Below are 20,446 nucleotides of genomic sequence, written 5' to 3' on the forward strand. Positions count from 1 at the left end.
CGCGACAGCAAACAGTACCGCAGAAAGGGGGAAAAGGGCCCTAACAGATGCCCACCTTTCTTGTTATCGGAGGGGTATGTATTCCGATGGGTCAAGAAATGTCATGTCCTTCATGATATCGAGAACGGCATTCACATAATTCCAGAGGGGCTGCTTAAACGCAGCCGGCATCGTAGACCCACCTAATTTATCATAATGCGCAAGCAGAGACGGAAGTGCCACAAACAAACGGAGAAGGTACTCCAATGGTAATACAGCAGCACACTTGCGCTGCGAATTGTCCGTCTCACCTATAGCAGTTTCTTCTGTCGTTTCCCCCTGATCCCCCCGTCGGCGTTTCCCTACGCCACGCGCAACCACACGCTTTTCACGCTGAACAGCGGCCATATTAATGACCCGCCTCTCTTTCGAAGAAAGGAACAGCAGAGTGCAGCACTGCTCAATCATATCTAACACAAGTCCACGACAGCACGCCGTGATGCACTCCGAAGCTCCGGTACGACGCCTAACATCATCATCAACATCCGTCAGGAATGCAAGCACACCTCCCTGACCGCACTTGGCTGCAATCGGTAATGTTCGCGGTTCATGGGGATGATCCACCTGCTCCAAATGATTGCGCAATATTTGCAGCAACCGCAGGGGCCACTTGATCTCGTCCATTCACCTGCACCGCGGTAAAAAGAACAATGGCTAAGTGAATAACAACTTTAAAAAGGGAGGGAAGGGGGAAAAAAAGGGAGTATACTTCACAACTAGAGTGGGAGCCCGAAATCACATGAAAAGGGAAAAAACACAAAGAGAAGTGACTGAAAGTCACTACACAGAAAAAAAAATAATAATAATGAATTTCAGAATAAACCAAGAAGAAACACAAAGTGCGCGTGCGGCCACGCATACCTGTATAACGACTTCAGTTTACTAAAACATTGTCCTATATAACTTCTTTTTTTCTTCATATTTGAATCAACCACACGACCATCAGTAACAAGAAGAGGCCACACGCTGCGCTCACAAACAATAATCACCGCTTTCCTCCCGACCCGCAGCCCTCCGAGTCAGCGCCCACACAAATAGCGACACCAACAGATGCCGAGTGGGCACACAGAAGACACACGGCATGCACTCGACGACTGATGAGTTCAAAAAGAAAAAAAGAAAAAAGAGAAGGAGAAGGAGGGGGAAGGGGAAGGGGGAAGGAGAGCGAGTGCAATACGGACAGCGGCAAGAAAAGTAACTGTGGGTGAGGGGAGTTACGCCAGCGGGTGTTGCACCCACCCCCCATCGACTCTGATTGGACAAATTCAAACGTCACCTCCCTCCCCTCCCCCCCAAAAAAAAGATAAGATAAGATAAATGGGGTTCTCTTAACCTTCCCCCACTTTTCTACTCCTGCAGTTTTATTGTGATATCTCTTTTTGGTGGGTTTCTTCTTCTTTCCCTGCGTCTCGCACACTACCCTCCTGAATATATACGGATGTATACTGTTTTCACCCCTACGCAGCAAAATAACAAAAACAAAAGAAAAAAAAAGAAAGCCACCAACGTTGGACGCTCGGAGAAGGGGATCGTAGCTCTCAAACTCAAAAAGTATACACGTCCATCACTCGCCCCCTCCCCTCCTTTCATTTATTTCCCTCCTGCCACCCACACCACCCCTACACACAAACACATCCCGTATGACACCTTCGTGCGGAATGGTGAACACGCAACCCTTTCTCGCTCGCACTGACCACAAAACAACAAACATCCAGAGGAACCCACACGTACCTCGGGCCCACTCCTCCGTGCATTTGCGAACACAACCAAATATACATTTCCCCACGGACTGACAAAATCTCGGCCATTCCGTTCCTCAGCTCACCCGCTCTCCGGACCGTCCCACATGAGCCGGCAAGGCGACGACACCATCGAACATATGCGTATACTCACCCAGAAACGCAAACACAAGCACAGGCACAAGCGCGCACGACGACGAGGATCAAAGACCGGTCGCGTAAGCAAACAAAAAGATAGCGAGGCGAAGAAACAGACGCAAATAAAGAAGGAAAAGAAGTTGAAGAACCAGCATCCGACACATCAGCTTCATGCGGCAGCTCGACATGCCACAATATCGCATGGTACATCGGTGGCAGCGATGAGCCAAAACCCCTGGAGTTCCCAAGAGAAGAGAAGGGCGTAGTCGTACGGGTAATTCTGCAGAGGATTCTCTCGACCGTTCGCCGCCTTCCCTCCCTTTGGCAGAGCGCGTGCGTTCAGGAATTGAATGGCCTCCGCAAGGTTGTCCTTTCCAAGACCAACCAGGTGAGTGACATTAAACTTCATCTCACGCGGAGTTACCTGATACACAACCGTACACCATGCCGCATCCCAAACTCGAACACGGTGCTCCTCCTCGCGCTTTACCGCAGGCCCGGTAGACACGCTGCCGGCCTTCTCCTCGCGGTCCGCCGACTTGTGGTTTTGTGTTGCCAGAGCGCGCTTCAACCACGCGCTCTTCTCTGCCGTGGCGTTGGTAGTTGGATTGTTTGCAGCACCCGAAGCTACAATCATCTGCGCTAGCAACGTTGAGCTGTTCTTGTACTCCTTTGCGTACCGACGGAACGCTGTACGTTTGTCGCCTTGTCCCACCGCGTCACTGAATAATATGGTATCACACACTACACAAAAATCAGCTGGCCAGTGAATTGTTTTGGAGTTGAGCGCATCCACCGCCTCCTGAATTGATGTGAAATGAGAGGAAACGTCGAACGCCTGCTCCTCACGAGTGAGTTTGTCATTATTTTTGATGGGGCAAGTGGAAGAAGCACGCCAACGAGTAGTAAACTGCTGTTGTTGTTGTTGCTGCTGTTGCAGCAGGCGTTCAATAATTGCTGAACCCCCACCTTTTATCGCCTGCACCGAACCCGTACGGCTCCCAGCCTCCGCGCTAAGAATGGCCGGGTCGGTTATTACTGGAGGAGCGGCAGGCGACCAAGGCGAGCCCCGCGGATTGGCAGACTTTGCGCTACGGGGCTGTGGAATTGCAATTCCCGCAGGGCTACGGGGCCCAACGACTGCCATCAATGACGTGAACACACACCTCTCCCCTTCATGGAAACTTGGCGCACAGCTTGTCACACACAACTTCGACGATTTTACCCAAAGACCCCAGTCCCGATGAGAAGCGCTGCTTCCAGGACTGACAGGTTTCTCCACAGCGTCCTCTGTAGCGTCAGCGAACCCGTATGAGTTACATGCAGCACATATTTCCTCGTTCAGAGTGGTGGTAGAGGTAAGAAGATTCGCACAAATAACGATCACCTCCGCGCTTCCAAGTAACGGAATTATGCTGCTAAGCGCTGCCGTGCGGACCCATGGTTGCGCCCCCGGATCCATGTACAACATGCCGACGGTCACCGAAGCCCCGGGAAAGGAGCGCACTTGCAGTGTCATGAACAGCTTCACAGCGCTGGCAACACTGCTGTGACTTGTGCTTCCTTCGCTCTCACCATTCGTGTTGTTGCTGATCTCCAGCTCCTTAGTCACATTTTCAACACTTTCACAGGTCATGCCAATCCGAACTAGGGTGACAGTTCCCCTTTCGGTCGGCTCACGCGGCTCATACCGAATGTTGTCCGTGATTCCGTAGAACTTCCTCACCGATGACAGTTGCATAAGCTGTCTTCTCGTCGCGGCATTGCAATTGTGAATGAAAACAAACGAAGGCGATGACCCAGAGAGTATACGGCCCAGCGCCTCGGCATCAGCAGCAGACGAGGAGGCGTTGGCGGCGTCCACTGTGCAAACTGAAAAACTTTTCGGCATCCCGCTGTTCCCTCCTCCAGGTGCCGAAGCACCGGCAGCAGCGGCAGCAGCGGCAGCAGTGGAGTTCCTCTTCTCCGTCCATGACTGTCCCTCGTCAAAATGCTTCAGTTTGACTTGCATCATCTCCCCCACCCCCTCAAAAGAAAAAAAAAGAAAGAAAAACCGGCCTCACACCCAACTTATACAAAGCTTCCTTCCGCCGCTCACCAAATCACCGTACCGCTGAGGGATATCTCTACCCCGGGGAGACGCTCACACCAACAACACGGTTGCGCAGGCACAGCCAGTCACTCTCTCACACGGTCCAAATGTTTCTATCCACCCTCAGGGCGGCTCAAGAGGTGTACTGCAAAGTGGAAAAAAAAAAGGCAGTGGAGTAACAAAGGTGGAAGGAAGGAAGTTTTTACAATTAAAAAAAACCATCGGTAAACGACGCGGTCCCATATGGCTCAGCAGTGCTCCGCAAAGTAATAATGAGGCGAGTGTAAACATTGGGAATAAGAAGATCTGCTACATCATTTAAAAATCATGAAGATAACAGTAAATACAGTAAAAAGGGGTTATAAAATGGAAACAAAAAAAAGCTGCAATAACAGTGTCGGGGGGGAATGTTTAGACACATCACGCCGCAAACGGTATCGCGTGTACCGATCGTTTGCCCTCTAAGGTAACACTTATTTTTTTTCATTTTGTTTTTTTTTTCATGCACTCCAAATGTACACTCCATCGCCAATGTCCCCCTATAAACCACGGAAGAAGAAGGAAGAACGTATCCGAATACACACACACGCGCGTATACATATACATGTGAGTATACGCACCGACACGTAATATCTTCAACTCCCCGTAGCACGACCTCTTCGTCCATGAAAAATACAAAAGCGGGAAGATAGTTTAAAAGAGAAAAATACAACAACAGGCTGGAAAATTCATTTCACAAGAGCAGATGAAACAATAGAGGCGCTGTCGTGCCAGCGCCCGGAAGTCTGACCTTCCCTGGCTTCCCACCCTTCCCTGTCGCTGGAACCACTTGCGCTGAGGACGCAAACCTTTCTTTTTAAATCTGGCAAGGGAAACCTGGCTGAGGCTGGCTGACAACCGGTCCCTGCGGCCCGCTCCAACTCCCACCGCTGCTCCTTCCGATCGCGCAGTCTATCTAAACACTGCATACGGTGTTCTGCATGCCGCATTAGCGTGGGCATGTCAGATGCCAATCGTTTGGCACTGATGATGCTCCACACCTCCTCTCGCCTCCGCCTCTCTCTCGAAGGATGCTGCGCTAAAATTTCCGAATTGCCTGCAAAGCTCTTACCGAACTGCACAAGCATTTGTCCAGCCTTTCTTTGTAAACTAATCCTCCTGTCGACACTATTCCACAGTCGGCTTTGCTTCGTTCTTGTGAGCGGGAACCCGGAACTACACCCCGCGTGCGGCGGGGTTATCAACGGACCCTCACCGCCAGATGGCTCTACAACTTCCTCCTGCCCTTTCCTTTGAGCACTTCTGTACGCAGCCCAACTTCCCTGTGGAATCTCAAAGGCATCGGGAAACACAATCATCTCATATTTCGTCCCCTCCTTAAGGTGCTCGAGGAAGGAATAGGGCTCAATGACGACATCACCAGGTGTGCGTGACAACTCACTTACAAAAGAAGGGTACATCACACACACACACACACACGCAGAAAACAGACGAGAGAGGGCAAAAGCAACTAACGGCTCTTAAAAGCAAATCACAGCCCAGTGATTCTCTAAACTTACAATGCTGTTTCACCACCAACAAACACAAATAAACATATGTTTGTGTGTGCGCATTAGCATAACCAGTAAAAAAGATGCAGAGGGAAGAAAAGTAGAAGAAGATCGAGAGAGAGAGAACCGTAATATTGTCCATTATCCCAAAATGAAAAGCAATGGGGAACTGTAACGGCCCCTCGACAAAATAGAACACAGGCAAAGGAAAAAGAAAAGCATTCACACCCCAGCCCTCTTCAATAACCTCAATATTTACTTTCGAGCATATTAATTGCCCAGTTTAGAAAATGAGAGAAGCAAGAAGCACAAAAGAGAGATTTTTTAAAAAAGAAAGGGAAATATATATATATATAATTACATATTTTAATACGTTTTATATTATTTTAAGTAAGGTATGAATTCACTCCGTGTGGCCCGCTTTCTGCGTCTTCTTCACGAGGAAGATCATCCACAGAAGAAATTGAAAAAACAACAACACAATCTCAACCACTAGAAAAAGGACATATAACACAGAGAATGATCTCCCACTCAGCAGCGCAAGCAAACGAAAGGTGTTTTTTTCCAAAAATAAATATATATCACTCTTCCTTTCTCTTTCCCTTTATTTCTCATTTTTAGAGTCCATTTCCCAGTATCAACATGTCCTCCCTCATACTTAATTACATCGACATTTCCTCATGAAGGGGCAAATAACCTCTGCTTTCTTCTGTTCCTCAGTCCTTCTACACCACAATAACTCCCAAATATGAATTCCTGAAAAGGCATTTTTCAGTTGAACAAGTAAGAACACGAAGCTTCCCAATTTTTGTGTCACCAAAAAATTTACCTCTGCTTTATTTACTCCCACCCACCAAAATAATTAAGATAACGAACCCCCAAAACTAATTAACCTTGAAAACATCACAAAAAAGAAACAAATCCTTCATCTATAAAGACAAGACAAACTTCCAAAAGTATTTTGCAGAAATATATTTTTTCTGGAAGTTTAAAGAGAGCTCCACCGGTTAGAAAGAGTTCCAGTACCTGCAGAGGCATACGACACAACCGCCGACTTTTCGTCCAATACTGCAACGCCGGGAAGCGTTTTGCCCTCGAGGAGTTCCAAAGACGCACCACCACCAGTTGAAACATGAGACATGCGCTTCGCCTCACCGCTCAACTCAGCTGCACTTGCGCTGTCACCACCACCGATGATACTCATGAGTCCATGCTCGTGAGTTCCTCGACCCATGGCTTTCGCAATTGCAAATGTACCTTTGGAATAAGGAACCATTTCAAATACACCCATGGGACCGTTCCAAATGGCGCTCTTACACTTCCCAATCGTCTGAACATATTTTTCAATAGTCTTGGGACCAATATCCAGAGCCATATGTCCTTCAGGGATGTTTTGATCCTCAGTTATCAATGGAGAATCCACAGCTTTGAATTCCGTGTGGCAAACATGATCAATTGGAAGAATAACCTGCACCTTGCGGTCCTCCGCCTTCTTCAGCAGGGATCGAGCAAATTCAAGTTTACTTTCCTCGCACTTCGATTTTCCAATGCTGTAACCCTGAGCCTTCAGAAATGTGTATGCCATTGCACCACCAATTAAGAGATAATCGATGCGCTGCAACATGTTATCCAGAAGTTGGATCTTGTCGCTCACTTTCGCTCCACCAACGATAGCAACCAGCGGACGCGGCGGGTTACCAAGTACCTTAGCGAAGTATGAAATCTCCTTCTCCATCAAATAACCGGCAGCACCGTTGCCCAAAATCTTTGGAATTCCGGTCATGGTAGCACTGTCACGGTGAGCTGTACCAAAAGCATCACTGATGTAAACATCACCATATGACGCAAGGATCTTGGCCATGGCTTCACGTTCTTTTGCCTTCTTGCTGCCCTCTTCTTTGTAAAAGCGTACATTTTCAAGCAGAACAACATCGCCCGGAGACATCTTAGAGACGACATCTGCAGCATTCAGGCAGTCAGGTGCGAATGTGACGGGCCTCAATAGCAGTTCGCTGAGGCGCTTGGCTACCGGTTTGAGTGTTGCCTTCTGTTGGAACCCGGGAACACCGCCAGTGCTCCGTATTTTGTCAGCTTGCGCCATGGGAATACCTTTCGGCCTCCCGAGGTGGCTCATGAGAACACAACTGCCGCCTTCTGTGAGAACCTTCTTGAGCGTTGGCAGAGCTGATCGGATTCGGTAGTCGTTGGTGATCTTACCGTTTTTCACGGGAACATTAAAGTCAACACGGATAAGAACCTTCTTTCCCTTAAGATCGCATTCATTAATGCTCTTCTTCTCGTTAAGGGTCATCTTGTATCACAATTACTTATTAGGTGGAAAAACGTATCTCCGCAGCAATTATGCTTTGATATCACCAAAGAGCTGAACCTACAGTCCAAACGATTTGAGTGAAAAAGAGTGAAGTAACAAAGATAAACACAAAGTTACACAGTAGAACGATCAAAAAGATAGAAATATCATAGCGGTTGAAATATTACTGTGCAATCGATACATAGTACCAAAAAATAAAATGAGTAGAAAAAACATAAATGTTATCCTAAAAAAAAAATAATAGTCACGTACGAACCAATACCTAACCAACAAATAAAAAGGACTAAAAAACACAATTCCATAAAACAGGCCCGTAACAGGATGAATATTACTCCTTTTCGTCCAATACTGTAACGCCGGGAAGCGTTTTGCCCTCGAGGAGTTCCAAAGACGCACCACCACCAGTTGAAACATGAGACATGCGCTTCGCCTCACCGCTCAACTCAGCTGCACTTGCGCTGTCACCACCACCGATGATACTCATGAGTCCATGCTCGTGAGTTCCTCGACCCATGGCTTTCGCAATTGCAAATGTACCTTTGGAATAAGGAACCATTTCAAATACACCCATGGGACCGTTCCAAATGGCGCTCTTACACTTCCCAATCGTCTGAACATATTTTTCAATAGTCTTGGGACCAATATCCAGAGCCATATGTCCTTCAGGGATGTTTTGATCCTCAGTTATCAATGGAGAATCCACAGCTTTGAATTCCGTGTGGCAAACATGATCAATTGGAAGAATAACCTGCACCTTGCGGTCCTCCGCCTTCTTCAGCAGGGATCGAGCAAATTCAAGTTTACTTTCCTCGCACATGGATATTCCAATGCTGTAACCCTGAGCCTTCAGAAATGTGTATGCCATTGCACCACCAATTAAGAGATAATCGATGCGCTGCAACATGTTATCCAGAAGTTGGATCTTGTCGCTCACTTTCGCTCCACCAACGATAGCAACCAGCGGACGCGGCGGGTTACCAAGTACCTTAGCGAAGTATGAAATCTCCTTCTCCATCAAATAACCGGCAGCACCGTGACCCAAAATCTTTGGAATTCCGGTCATGGTAGCACTGTCACGGTGAGCTGTACCAAAAGCATCACTGATGTAAACATCACCATATGACGCAAGGATCTTGGCCATGGCTTCACGTTCCTCAGTGCTCTTGCTGCCCTCTTCTTTGTAGAAGCGTACATTTTCAAGCAGAACAACATCGCCCGGAGACATCTTAGAGACGACATCTGCAGCATTCAGGCAGTCAGGTGCGAATGTGACGGGTCTCGATAACAATTCGCTGAGGCGCTTGGCTACCGGTTTGAGTGTTGCCTTCTGCTCGAACCCGGGAATACCGCCAGTGCTCCGCAGTTCTTTGCCTTCAGCCATAGAAACGCCTTTCGGCCTCCCGAGGTGGCTCATGAGAACACAACTGCCGCCTTCTGTGAGAACTTTTTGGACGGCTGGAAGAGCTGATCGGATTCGGTAGTCGTTGGTAATATTACCATCATCCAGAGGAACATTAAAGTCAACACGGATAAGAACCTTCTTTCCCTTAAGATCGCATTCATTAATGCTCTTCCTCTCTTTTAGTGACATATTTGATTTGTGATCAGATAAGTATATATCGATATATATAGTTTTTTCAAAAAAATAAGAAACTCCCTTGTTACAATTTTTTAATGTTTTGAAACAAAAAATACAAGTATGTTGGCTAAGTGAGAAAACGTTGAAAAGAAGTGACTGCGAGACTTGGGCAAGGGGGATTCGGTTTAAATTTTTGAATCAAAAGACTAAAAACTTCATTATGTACTTCTCAAACAACGTTCACAAATAATAAACGATATACTAAAAGTATTCAAAACTCCCACGACATCAGAAAAACATAGGGCAGGAGAAAAAAAAAAACAAACCCTTCGCCTGATGTACATTACTCCTTATCATCCAATACTGCAACACCGGGAAGCGTTTTGCCCTCGAGGAGTTCCAAAGACGCACCACCACCAGTTGAAACATGAGAAATACGTGCAGCTTCACCACAGAGTTCAGCCGCACCCGCACTCTCACCACCACCGATGATACTCATGAGTCCACGTTTCTGAGTTCCTCGACCCATGGCTTTCGCAATTGCAAATGTACCTTTGGAATAAGGAACCATTTCAAATACACCCATGGGACCGTTCCAAATGGCGCTCTTACACTTCCCAATCGTCTGAACATATTTTTCAATAGTCTTGGGACCAATATCCAGAGCCATATGTCCTTCAGGGATGTTTTGATCCTCAGTTATCAATGGAGAATCCACAGCTTTGAATTCCGTGTGGCAAACATGATCAATTGGAAGAATAATCTGCACCTTGCGGTCCTCCGCCTTCTTCAGCAGGGATCGAGCAAATTCAAGTTTACTTTCCTCGCACTTCGATTTTCCAATGCTGTAACCCTGAGCCTTCAGAAATGTGTATGCCATTGCACCACCAATTAAGAGATAATCGATGCGCTGCAACATGTTATCCAGAAGTTGGATCTTTTCGCTCACTTTCGCTCCACCAACGATAGCAACCAGCGGACGCGGCGGGTTACCAAGTACCTTAGCGAAGTATGAAATCTCCTTCTCCATCAAATAACCGGCAGCACCGTGACCCAAAATCTTTGGAATTCCGGTCATGGTAGCACTGTCACGGTGAGCTGCACCAAAAGCATCACTGATGTAAACATCACCATATGACGCAAGGATCTTGGCCATGGCTTCACGTTCCTCAGCATTTTCACCGTTTTCTTCGCTGTAGAACCGTACATTTTCAAGTAACATAACATTTCCACGCTTTAACCGCGAAACCTCTACTCTGGCATCCAAGCAGTCGTGAGCAAAATATACATGTTGGCCGAGTAATTCGGCAAGCCTTACAGCAACTGGACGAAGACTGTATTGCTCTTCGTAGCCTGCACTAACACTCATCTGCGGTAACGCACTGTCTTTGTTTTCGTTTAAGTACTGCATAAGCAAAGATTTCTTCTCGTCCTCAGGAAGGCGCGCAAACAGCATTGTTTTTCCAGATTTCACCTCAGGTGATATGTGCGTTGCCTCTTCCCGTGCACTGGATTTCGCTAATATTTTAACTTTCTCCTCTCCCGGTAGAACACTAAAAAACGCTGTTTTACCTTTGTTGTCGTGAAACTGAGCCTCGTGATATCGCCGTCTTATATCTCGCACACCCGCAACCATTGAAACGCCTCTGGGCCGTCCAAGATGGCTCAGGAGAATACAAATACCACCCTGATCAATAACCCGCCGTATCGTTGGAATCGCCGCACGGATTCGATAATCGTTAGTAATATGGCCATTTTGCATAGGAACGTTGAAATCGACACGCATAAGCACTCGCTTCGCCGTTAACGGCCAAACATCGCCCACAGACTTCTTCAGGCTTATGTTGTTCTTCGCATTCGGTGCAGTGGACATGATCCCGCTTGTTTTTCTTATTTTTGTTCTTGACCTTCCCGCTACTTCTCGTTGTTTCGATTACTTAGAAAAAAAAAACGCCGACGGTTTTACCACCGTTATCGTTGTACCCGCAATAGGAAATGGAATGACTAAGGTATATTAATTTTCTGGTGCGATGCGTTGCTGGAAAGCAGTTCTATGACACACACACACACACGTTCCACTAACAGTAAGTAAAAGAAAAAAATAACATTAAAAACGCATTCATGCGAGAAACAGATGAACAGTGAAAACAGGCAATGAAAGATATTGTTGGAGTGGCCCTAAGTCACGAGCTCGCCGCTTAAGTTAAAATTTTGTTTACTAAGAAGGAAGCAACGAAACACGCTTCCCCATCGTTAAAATCGCACTCGCCCACACAAACAAACGTCTCTTTCGTGTTCCGCACGCCCTCGAAGGGAATGAGACAGGAGAGCCAGTTGTCGATTACAGGTAGCAAGCGCCGCGCAAAAGCGTCCGCATCAATGGGGGGAAAGTAGTCCTATTAACTCCTCACTTCAGTTTGGAGTGTTTACCACCTTTTAGTTCCTTCTCCACACTTTGAAGCGATTCCCAAAGGGAGTCCGGCACCAATTCGCCCAACTCCTGCAACATTTGCCCTTGACACATGTAAAGTACAAAAACAGTTTCAAGAAGCATGCGTTCTTCTTCCCTCCCGAGAACGGCTTCTGCGCAACCCAGGCGGTTTTTGAGAGCGGCCGCAGACTGACACAGTAACTGAACGGTCTCGTGAGAGGACGGAAGGTATGGTGCATAACATCCCAGTATAAGAGCGGCTTCGGGCGACTGTTGTCCGTATACTGCAACTCCCAAATGATATGCGTACTGCAATACGCTACTGGCGCGCTGGTCTCTCAGAAAATGTAGCAATCTGCCGCATTCTCTACCAACACGAACTGCTTCGGTTGTACGTCGGTCAGCATGCTGATCCGAATTGACAACACGAATCCAAAACTCGGCAGCCTTTCTAAGTTCTTTACCTTCATTGAGTGCGAGGAACGTCGCGCTCCTGTCGAGCCCCAGCAGTAAATCATTGCTCAACGACAGCTTACGAGCGTTAAACCACTTCAGCAGCGCCGTCGTGTGACGTACCAATTCGTGTGCTGTGCTGCTTCCCGCGGAGCGCCAACGCCGCGGCCACAACGCCTGAAGAACCTCAGCACTTCGCAGCAATATGGCATCATCTGCCCCTGTAAGGAGCGCATCGGCGATACAACTATGTATGAAGAGTGAGGAATCCTCCCACCTCTGGCCACAAATCCCCAAACCAGTGAGAAACATAACAAACTCCTCTCCCCTCTCACTCCCCACAACAGAGTCTACAACAGCGTAAGGAATGTTTCGAGCGTCAAAGAATGCCAGGGTTCGCAGCTGTTTTGTTCCATCAGGAAAATGGGATTCAAGCTCATTGAGTGCAACATCAAGGAACACATTGAGCGCGTGGGAAACACTTATGGTACCCTCCGCGCCAACCCCTTTTGCCAACAGCAAACTCCGCAGCTCTTCGGGACTGACGGAACCACTTTCCATGAGGCAACAGGCCAAATGCATAAGAATAGGAACACGACAGACAGCGTGCATCACATCTCTGGTAGAGGATGTGGCTCTCTCCTCTACGTTAATACCCTGTAAAAATTGGTCCGCATCAACCTCTGTGAATGAGCCGGCTTTCAGAACGGGTATCTTTAGATTCCCGACTGGATCCGCACTGCTCGTTACCAGTGCGTACACATTCGGATGATCAGGTATTAGTTGAAGAACGACCTGCGGGTTTGGCGTGCCATCTACAACGAGCAATACATCCTTCTCCTTCCGCCCCTTCATCGACTGAAAGAACTGTAAAAGATGCGACTCGAGTGAATCATCCCAGTCGAACCAATGAACACAAGTGAAGCGCCCACTGCGTCGTGCCCGGCTGCAGAACTCCACCGCGATAGTTGTTTTTCCAATGCCGTCCAGTCCCGCTATTACCTGACAATGTCGTCCCGCTAGTAAGTTCTGCCACAGTTGCATGATTTCCCTCTCGCGCCCAACCACACGGGACGCCACCGGGGCGTCGAAAAGAATGGGATCTGCCGCCGGAGGATCATCCGACATGCCGATGGTAGTTGCACCTCTTTTGACGCTGCAGCCAAAAGTAGTGGAAGCCGTTTGACCCCCCGGAAATTTTTTTACACACGCGCGACGAAGCAGCCGCCACATAGCTCCTTTGAAGCGCTTTCCAACATCGAATCACGAAACAATAAATGCATATACGAGTGGGACGCACATACGGGGAAAGGACAAGGTGCAAGACAAAACACGTAACCACGGGGAAAATGGATGAAGGCACAGGGCTTTCGTTAAACGGCGACAAGGCAGGGGCAACCCACTTGTTTCCAGTTGGTTACAAAACGTGATGTATCGAAAATGTGTGTTCATAAAAAATAACAGGGAAAAAGATGTGCGCCCACACATGTCCGCATCGCCTCCTCCGTCTCTGCGCACAAAATAACAAATCTCTTCTGCCCCACGGTACGCAAATACATTCAGCGCTTTAAGGTAGAACGCACCCCAACGGCGGCGAATCCCAGTAACATTTCAGCGAGGAACGCACTCGCTCCACAGAGACCGTAACAGAGTTGAAGCTTGTACAAGTTTCCTCATAGGAGAATCAAAAAAATAAATATATATACGTTCTCAATACCCACAAGAAAAACGAGGCCCCCACAAAAATTAAAGTCTCTGGCGCGTCCAACACATCTTGTTTTCGCAGCATAACACAGTCTCTGCAACTCTCAACCGATAACAATAGCAAACTTCCATCAACTTTGTGCGGCTGTAATGACATGACCAGAAAAAAAACTAATGGAAAGAGCAATGCGGACGTAGGGGATACAAAGGGGGAACAAGCGCCCAAATAAGATACACGAGCGCACAAGTCAGCAGCGCTCAACACGCTATTTCATCATGGAAATAGATCTACCGTGCCAAAGGGAGGTAAGAAATAGTGAAATTGGAAAGCTTCTCCACGCCTCAAGAAAAAAAAAATGCGTCTTATCCCTTTGAGGTAAAGGCCTTCCACGGTGCATTGCAGTCAATTAGTCGGCGGCTGGCGCCAACGTCCGTAGGGCGGTCGAAAGATTTCATGAAACGCTCAAACTGCTCGTCAACATGCTCGGCGGCAAGCTGCTGTGCACCCTCCTGCTTAATGAAGTGCATCTTGGCCATATTCGGGTTTACCTCTATCGAGGCTTCACCTATCACATTGTCGCATAATCGATTAATGTCCTCGCCTTTCGTTTCCATCGCTTCACGAGCGCGCCTCGTGTCTTCAACACATTTTCGCGAGGCACGCTCGAACGCATCTTGTTCCTGACGGATGCCGCCCTCGTATCCCAAATCCATCTTTGACGGGTAGTGCCCGGAGTTGCGAGAGACCCTTTCTGCATCCTTGGCATAGCTAGTATTCATATCACGGTGCAGTCGGTCCGCATCCTTCAACTTTGCGGCGCTGTAACAGTTCATGGCGACAGCACTCGCACCACCCTCCTCACTAAACACTTTTGTTTGTAATTCATGGTTATCCTGCCAATCAACAGGATTTCCGTATTCATCGCTGCAGGTGCCACGCACCAGTGCACCACTATCCCAGATGCCAGTAAAAAGAAGGCGCGGCTCATTTGCCAAGTATGTTTGCGTTCCCTCACCATGAGCCCGGCCGTGCTCGTTAAACTCGCCATCATATATGTAAGTAGGAGCAAATAGTTGCCCACGCCGAATGCATCCGTCAACAAACTCTCCCACATAAACAAACCCACCATCAAGCTTCATCTTGCAGTTGGTCCCATGCAGCTTACCGGCGAAGAATGTCCCCTCCTGCTCCGCACCTGTGGTAAACGAAAGCCGTCCGCGTCCGTGAGGTTTGTTATTGTGAAACTCACCCTCATAAGTGAAGTCATGTTGCGTCAGTTTTCCTCGTACAAACGATTCATTCTCCAGCGTCCCCACAAACACTGTCTCCGTTGTACCGTTGGGAATACAAACCGTTCCCTCTACGAGGTCATCTTCGCAGAACCGTCCCTTGTAATGCGTGCCGTCTGCTAGCCATGCCTCACCCTCACCGTGCCGCTGCCACTTCGTGTTGAACTCACCGCAGTAAAGATCCCCATCATCCTCCAGTCGGCTTCCCTTCAGTGGAAACCCGTATTCCTCGTCAAACACACCGCTGTATGCCCGCCCATCAGGCATTTTAACACTCCCCTCAAGAAGCAAGTCCGGACGGCGGGGGTTCAACTTTCCCTGAAGCACCACTCCGTTGGGCAACCGAGAAACACAAAGACGCACCAACCGGCGCACAAACATCTCACTATACTTTACCTTCAATTGTCTATCACATGGTAACAAGCGCCCACGAAACGTTCACAGTGATAGGAAGCGTGTTTCAACCAAACAAACAAATAAAAGGGAGTCAGGGAGTCATTTAAGAAGAAGGCAGCGAGGAGAAAACAGGTGAAGCAAAGTGAAGCGGGATAAAAAGGTGGGGTGAGATAGAGGGGATAATGGTGGCTACACGTTACCAGTGTAACTGAAGGGGAAAAAACGATTAAAGTGGCGCGGTGACGGTCGTAACGCCAGCAACGCAAGGGAAACATGCACGCGTTTCCATTCAAATCAACGAATTCAAGTAGCCATATTATATCCTCGGGTCGAGGAAGAGAGAAGAATGATCCGAAACAAAATAAACCGCAAGCAAAAGATAACAAACCCTACTCCCATATACATTCGTTACTATATAAACGTCTGCAAATTCTCTACAAAAAGCCACCAGCAGAAAAACAGTGGCCCCACCGCTCCAACCGGACAAGTTAAGGGCGATCTCAAACGCAGCCCGAGTACCCCAATAAATTCCAGCATTTCCTACGGGGCCAAGGAGGGAAGAATACTAAACAGCGCTCTACCGTATCATTGGTAAGAAGCGCTGATCTCGCCGCAGGTCGTGGCAGAGATAACTGTACTTGTATTTGATCTTTTTCTTCGCCACACCTGCAGGTTGTGGGGTTGGAAGGGCAATAGCAACGGCACCGTCCGCCTCATCCGTAACGGTATCTGCGGAGGCCTTCTCTGGAACAACCCACGTAAATTCTTTTAAGTCCACAAGTGGAACGGGTGGGAACTCTAAATTGCGGTTAATGCAAAGCAATTGAACAGCAAACATTGCCCAATATGCAAATGCACTAGCCACATGTGACTCAGGTAAGAGAGTGAGGTGATGGAGTTCAGGCCGAAGAACGTCCCAACAAAGTTGATATAATAAAGGAAGAGGAATCTGTGCGTCCTCGAAATTTTGCAGCATTGTCTCCATCGTTACGGAGCATCTCTGTGTGACACGTTCAACAAACCATTGGGACGACAGTCTCTCCGAGCAGTTGGCAAGCAGAGTGCTCACCGTACCTAAAAGGCAACAGTGATTAGGCTTTCCATGCAATCTATAATGATGAATATAAGCCATCACTTCATCAGGTCGGATACCGTCAAACGCGTGTGCGATCTCCTTACGGCAATGCTGTCGTCGAACATCTCGCTCCTCCTTTGCCATCACACGACGACTTTTTAGGCTGCTGATTCCGGAGAGTCGACATGCGACGGCAACCCGGCACACTAAGCTGGGGTTTCCCGCATAGACTCGTTGCAACATTTCAACAAAATCCTTCTCATGTACTACTGATGAAAAGGGCTGGTCGCGAAACAACAACCACCTAGCGTCAGATAACCCGGCATAGGCGAGTTGCCGTGTGACAACATTGAGGGGAACACCACTTTCTGTCCTCTCTGGATACTCGATAGATCTATAGAGGCGGCGAAAGAATCGCATCAGCACCTCAAAGGGTCGATGAGACGACATGAGCTCAGTCACTGCAATGCAGCGATTCAAAAATGATAGCGCAACTTCTTCGCCGCAAATCGACACTGGATCCAACACAGCTTTTACCACATTGTCACTTCTCAGAACCTGTGAACCCTCCAAATTCGAAATAACCGCGTCAACATATCGTTTTACATCACCCTCTAACGGGGACAAGTCACAGCACCTTGTTAATATTGGTACCACATCCATTTCTGTAAAGTGACCACCAAATACGTGCTCAACTTCAGCAGCAAATGCGGACGCGGCGTCACATAAAGTTCGAACAACGAAAGCTATCAATGATGTACGGCGCCTGTCCAGAATCGCGATACGCACAACACAGCTGTTTTCGGCAACCCTCTTCAGTTCCTTGTATACATTGTCGGGCGTTAACTCCATGTCATCTAATTCCCCCCTTTCCACAAGGCGAAAACTCAACTCACCCATATCTTTTTCCTTCAACCCACATTCTTCCGCAAGGGCAGAGCGCATGTCCTCCAATGCACAGCCTGGACGAAGTACCAATGCCCGCATTACCTGTTGTGTCCCCCATGTGAAGAGACATTGCAAGGGAAGACCACTCGTACAAGGGTGACCCCTTACCGCAGTAACGTTAATACAGCTGCGTTTCTTCCTTATTGCCTCCCCCACCATTGCAGTAACGCCACTGGGGTTGCATAACGGAACACCATTACTATCATAAATAATTATGTTGTCCATATCAGTTAAATGAAGGGCGTTCAGGCATTCGTTCCGGAATGACTCAAACACCTTTGGTGACGCTTTCTTCCACGTTAAAAAAAAGCGAACAGGAGCCTTCTTTTCCAATGAACACGCGACCTCAACCACTACCTCGTTAGGAAGCTCCTCCTCAACATCGGAGCAATTTTTCTTCCCGCTGATACATTCCGTTGCGTTTTTTGAAGTCAATGGTGATTCATCGGCTCCCTTGCCATTTTTTGCCGTCACTGCATCCCCATCCCCGCCCTTAAACCCAGTAGGGAGAACTTTCGCATTATTCCACGGACGCGAAGCAGCATTTCCCTCCCCAACCAAAACATCCTTCGTAAAAAGCGGTTCCAGTAATCTTCCTGATCCTATTTCACTGTCCCGTAAAGCAGGGGATTTCTTCATAGCGAAGGCATTCGGATCCCGGTCTTTTAGAAATACACTCACGGCCAATGATAAATTTGGCTTCTCCACAATTTCTGCCTTGGCTGGTTCAGGGACTGCCACTGGTTTCACAGTCTCTGCCTTGGCTGGTTCAGGGACTGCCACTGGTTTCACAGTCTCTGCCTTGGCTGGTTCAGGGACTGCCACTGGTTTCACAGTTTCTGCCTTGGCTGGTTCAGGGACTGCCACTGGTTTCACAGTCTCTGCCTTGGCTGGTTCAGGGACTGCCACTGGTTTCACAGTTTCTGCCTTGGCTGGTTCAGGGACTGCCACTGGTTTCACAGTTTCTGCCTTGGCTGGTTCAGGGACTGCCACTGGTTTCACAGTTTCTGCCTTGGCTGGTTCAGGGACTGCCACTGGTTTCACAGTTTCTGCCTTGGCTGGTTCAGGGACTGCCACTGGTTTCACAGTTTCTGCCTTGGCTGGTTCAGGGACTGCCACTGGTTTCACAGTTTCTGCCTTGGCTGGTTCAGGGACTGCCACTGGTTTCACAGTCTCTGCCTTGGCTGGTTCAGGGACTGCCACTGGTTTCACAGTTTCTGCCTTGGCTGGTTCAGGGACTGCCACTGGTTTCACAGTCTCTGCCTTGGCTGGTTCAGGGACTGCCACTGGTTTCACAGTCTCTGCCTTGGCTGGTTCAGGGACTGCCACTGGTTTCACAGTTTCTGCCTTGGCTGGTTCAGGGACTGCCACTGGTTTCACAGTTTCTGCCTTGGCTGGTTCAGGGACTGCCACTGGTTTCACAGTTTCTGCCTTGGCTGGTTCAGGGGGCAAATTCTGGTCCATATTTTTTGAACGCGCGTTAACGACCGCACAAGTGGGAAGTTGATCGTTATCGTTCTTTGTGGATATGGGAACTTTGTTTTTATCTTCCTTCTTGTCAACTTCAGCTAGAGTCGCTCCTACCACCTTGGCTCCGGTGTCGCCTCTGCCAATATTATATGTAAGATGGCAAACGCTTCGTTGCGCCATACACGATCTTATAAGTAGAGCAGCTGCCTCCTCGCTGCATATCTCAGTCAACGCCTTACCGTTGCCTTCAGTGGAGAACAAGGTTAGTTGCTGTCCTGGCAACAAAACTTGCTGAATAGCGCCACGGACCGCTACCAAGAGAGCCTTCCAGATCTCGCGACGAGGGGGAATAAAACGTTTCGTAGTTGGGACCCCTCCATCCGAGTGTTGAATGGATAACAGTACGAGCGGGTCATCCACCAGCATTGAGCTTCCCACGCCGCTATCACAATGATCTATAACCGCCGTGAACACAAAACAAGGGCAACTATGCACTGAAAAGAATGCCACCACATCATCATCGCTGAGCAGCTTGCGGGGCGCTTCATCCTGACCATGAGCAGCGGTAAGCTCGAAGGTACCATGTTGCAGGCGAAGGTCGTAACTTTTAAGTAAGTTAACCATCTCGAGTATAGTACTTGGAGCTTCCTCTATACTAAATGAGCGGAGGGTACATTCATTAGGCCCCCTGTATACCTCTAACCTACACAAAAAATTGCTGCGCATCGCCATGATGATAACTTTCCCCGAGCAGACAAATGAAAGGTAGAGTCACCCTGCGACTTCTGCAAAGAAGCTTGAAGGAAGAAGGGAGAAAATTTTCTGCAAGTGGTGAATAAACCGCTGCACGACTAAGCTTCACTCCTAGTTTCTCCACACAAACAAAAAGTATTCTGCATTGTTAATAAAACAATCCACAGAATGAGATGGCACAACTTGAGGGAGGTGTGGGTTTCACAGGCATATGTGAATGAACGCAAAAAAAAATAATTAAAAAACTGTATTTATGTTGTGCCCGAAACGAGTGAAATCATCAACAAAACCATCCCACAAGAAAGGAAGGGAGTACAAGTGTATCTTTCTTTTTCATTACGCATGCATGTATCAGAGCCTGGGGAACCTGCAGAGACAAGTTCGGTCCCCTCCCACAAAGAAACATGTGAACGCTACCGACGCAGGATTTCCAGCTGCGGGCCGTCATCTTCATCGA

At 48.1% G+C, this 20,446-nt stretch overlaps 11 protein-coding genes across 11 annotated transcripts, besides 8 other annotated features; all 11 read right to left on the reverse strand.

The window, feature by feature from the left end:
* Positions 1–38: 38 nt before the first annotated feature.
* Positions 39–44: a repeat region (telomeric repeat hexamer TTAGGG).
* Positions 45–63: 19 nt separating this feature from the next.
* TB927.1.650 (hypothetical protein, conserved) lies at positions 64–663 on the reverse strand (the record flags this gene model as incomplete). Its single annotated transcript, XM_001218767.1, has 1 exon — positions 64–663. The coding sequence occupies one exon, from the start codon at positions 661–663 to the stop codon at positions 64–66; it is 600 nt and encodes a 199-aa protein (XP_001218768.1).
* A 792-nt stretch (positions 664–1,455) lies between these two features.
* Positions 1,456–1,629, reverse strand: TB927.1.660 (hypothetical protein, unlikely; the record flags this gene model as incomplete). The annotated part of the gene is made up of 1 exon (XM_001218768.1): positions 1,456–1,629. The coding sequence occupies one exon, from the start codon at positions 1,627–1,629 to the stop codon at positions 1,456–1,458; it is 174 nt and encodes a 57-aa protein (XP_001218769.1).
* Positions 1,477–1,545: a sequence feature (1 probable transmembrane helix predicted for Tb927.1.660 by TMHMM2.0 at aa 29-51).
* Positions 1,491–1,629: a sequence feature (Signal anchor predicted for Tb927.1.660 by SignalP 2.0 HMM (Signal peptide probabilty 0.022, signal anchor probability 0.978) with cleavage site probability 0.017 between residues 45 and 46).
* TB927.1.670 (hypothetical protein, conserved) lies at positions 2,086–3,930 on the reverse strand (the record flags this gene model as incomplete). Its single annotated transcript, XM_001218769.1, has 1 exon — positions 2,086–3,930. One exon carries the CDS (start codon positions 3,928–3,930, stop codon positions 2,086–2,088), a length of 1,845 nt encoding a protein of 614 aa, XP_001218770.1.
* A 403-nt stretch (positions 3,931–4,333) lies between these two features.
* On the reverse strand, positions 4,334–4,675 carry TB927.1.680 (hypothetical protein, unlikely; the record flags this gene model as incomplete). Its single annotated transcript, XM_001218770.1, has 1 exon — positions 4,334–4,675. One exon carries the CDS (start codon positions 4,673–4,675, stop codon positions 4,334–4,336), a length of 342 nt encoding a protein of 113 aa, XP_001218771.1.
* A 61-nt stretch (positions 4,676–4,736) lies between these two features.
* TB927.1.690 (hypothetical protein, conserved) lies at positions 4,737–5,468 on the reverse strand (the record flags this gene model as incomplete). Its single annotated transcript, XM_001218771.1, has 1 exon — positions 4,737–5,468. One exon carries the CDS (start codon positions 5,466–5,468, stop codon positions 4,737–4,739), a length of 732 nt encoding a protein of 243 aa, XP_001218772.1.
* Positions 5,469–5,752: 284 nt separating this feature from the next.
* PGKC (phosphoglycerate kinase) lies at positions 5,753–7,869 on the reverse strand (the record flags this gene model as incomplete). Its single annotated transcript, XM_001218772.2, has 1 exon — positions 5,753–7,869. The coding sequence occupies one exon, from the start codon at positions 7,867–7,869 to the stop codon at positions 6,547–6,549; it is 1,323 nt and encodes a 440-aa protein (XP_001218773.1). The 3' UTR covers positions 5,753–6,546.
* Positions 7,870–8,085: 216 nt separating this feature from the next.
* Positions 8,086–9,481, reverse strand: PGKB (phosphoglycerate kinase; the record flags this gene model as incomplete). The annotated part of the gene is made up of 1 exon (XM_001218773.2): positions 8,086–9,481. One exon carries the CDS (start codon positions 9,479–9,481, stop codon positions 8,219–8,221), a length of 1,263 nt encoding a protein of 420 aa, XP_001218774.1. The 3' UTR covers positions 8,086–8,218.
* A 114-nt stretch (positions 9,482–9,595) lies between these two features.
* Position 9,596, forward strand: a sequence feature (splice acceptor site (gene PGKB)).
* A 111-nt stretch (positions 9,597–9,707) lies between these two features.
* PGKA (phosphoglycerate kinase) lies at positions 9,708–11,342 on the reverse strand (the record flags this gene model as incomplete). Its single annotated transcript, XM_001218774.2, has 1 exon — positions 9,708–11,342. One exon carries the CDS (start codon positions 11,340–11,342, stop codon positions 9,813–9,815), a length of 1,530 nt encoding a protein of 509 aa, XP_001218775.1. The 3' UTR covers positions 9,708–9,812.
* A 62-nt stretch (positions 11,343–11,404) lies between these two features.
* Position 11,405, forward strand: a sequence feature (splice acceptor site II (gene PGKA)).
* A 141-nt stretch (positions 11,406–11,546) lies between these two features.
* Position 11,547, forward strand: a sequence feature (splice acceptor site I (gene PGKA)).
* A 98-nt stretch (positions 11,548–11,645) lies between these two features.
* Positions 11,646–11,651: a repeat region (telomeric repeat hexamer TTAGGG).
* Positions 11,652–11,876: 225 nt separating this feature from the next.
* TB927.1.730 (hypothetical protein, conserved) lies at positions 11,877–13,586 on the reverse strand (the record flags this gene model as incomplete). The annotated part of the gene is made up of 1 exon (XM_001218775.1): positions 11,877–13,586. The coding sequence occupies one exon, from the start codon at positions 13,584–13,586 to the stop codon at positions 11,877–11,879; it is 1,710 nt and encodes a 569-aa protein (XP_001218776.1).
* Positions 13,587–14,420: 834 nt separating this feature from the next.
* TB927.1.740 (hypothetical protein, conserved) lies at positions 14,421–15,728 on the reverse strand (the record flags this gene model as incomplete). The annotated part of the gene is made up of 1 exon (XM_001218776.1): positions 14,421–15,728. The coding sequence occupies one exon, from the start codon at positions 15,726–15,728 to the stop codon at positions 14,421–14,423; it is 1,308 nt and encodes a 435-aa protein (XP_001218777.1).
* Positions 15,729–16,320: 592 nt separating this feature from the next.
* On the reverse strand, positions 16,321–19,968 carry TB927.1.750 (hypothetical protein, conserved; the record flags this gene model as incomplete). Its single annotated transcript, XM_001218777.1, has 1 exon — positions 16,321–19,968. One exon carries the CDS (start codon positions 19,966–19,968, stop codon positions 16,321–16,323), a length of 3,648 nt encoding a protein of 1,215 aa, XP_001218778.1.
* Positions 18,472–19,219: a repeat region (42 bp repeat (MS42); highly polymorphic between isolates. Array contains approx. 17.8 repeat units; highly conserved with 9 purine and 1 pyrimidine substitution).
* Positions 19,969–20,446: the final 478 nt, after the last annotated feature.

Source organism: Trypanosoma brucei, chromosome 1, assembly GCF_000002445.2.
Source record: "Trypanosoma brucei brucei TREU927 chromosome 1, complete sequence".
In the NCBI taxonomy this organism is placed as follows: Eukaryota; Euglenozoa; class Kinetoplastea; order Trypanosomatida; family Trypanosomatidae; genus Trypanosoma; species Trypanosoma brucei.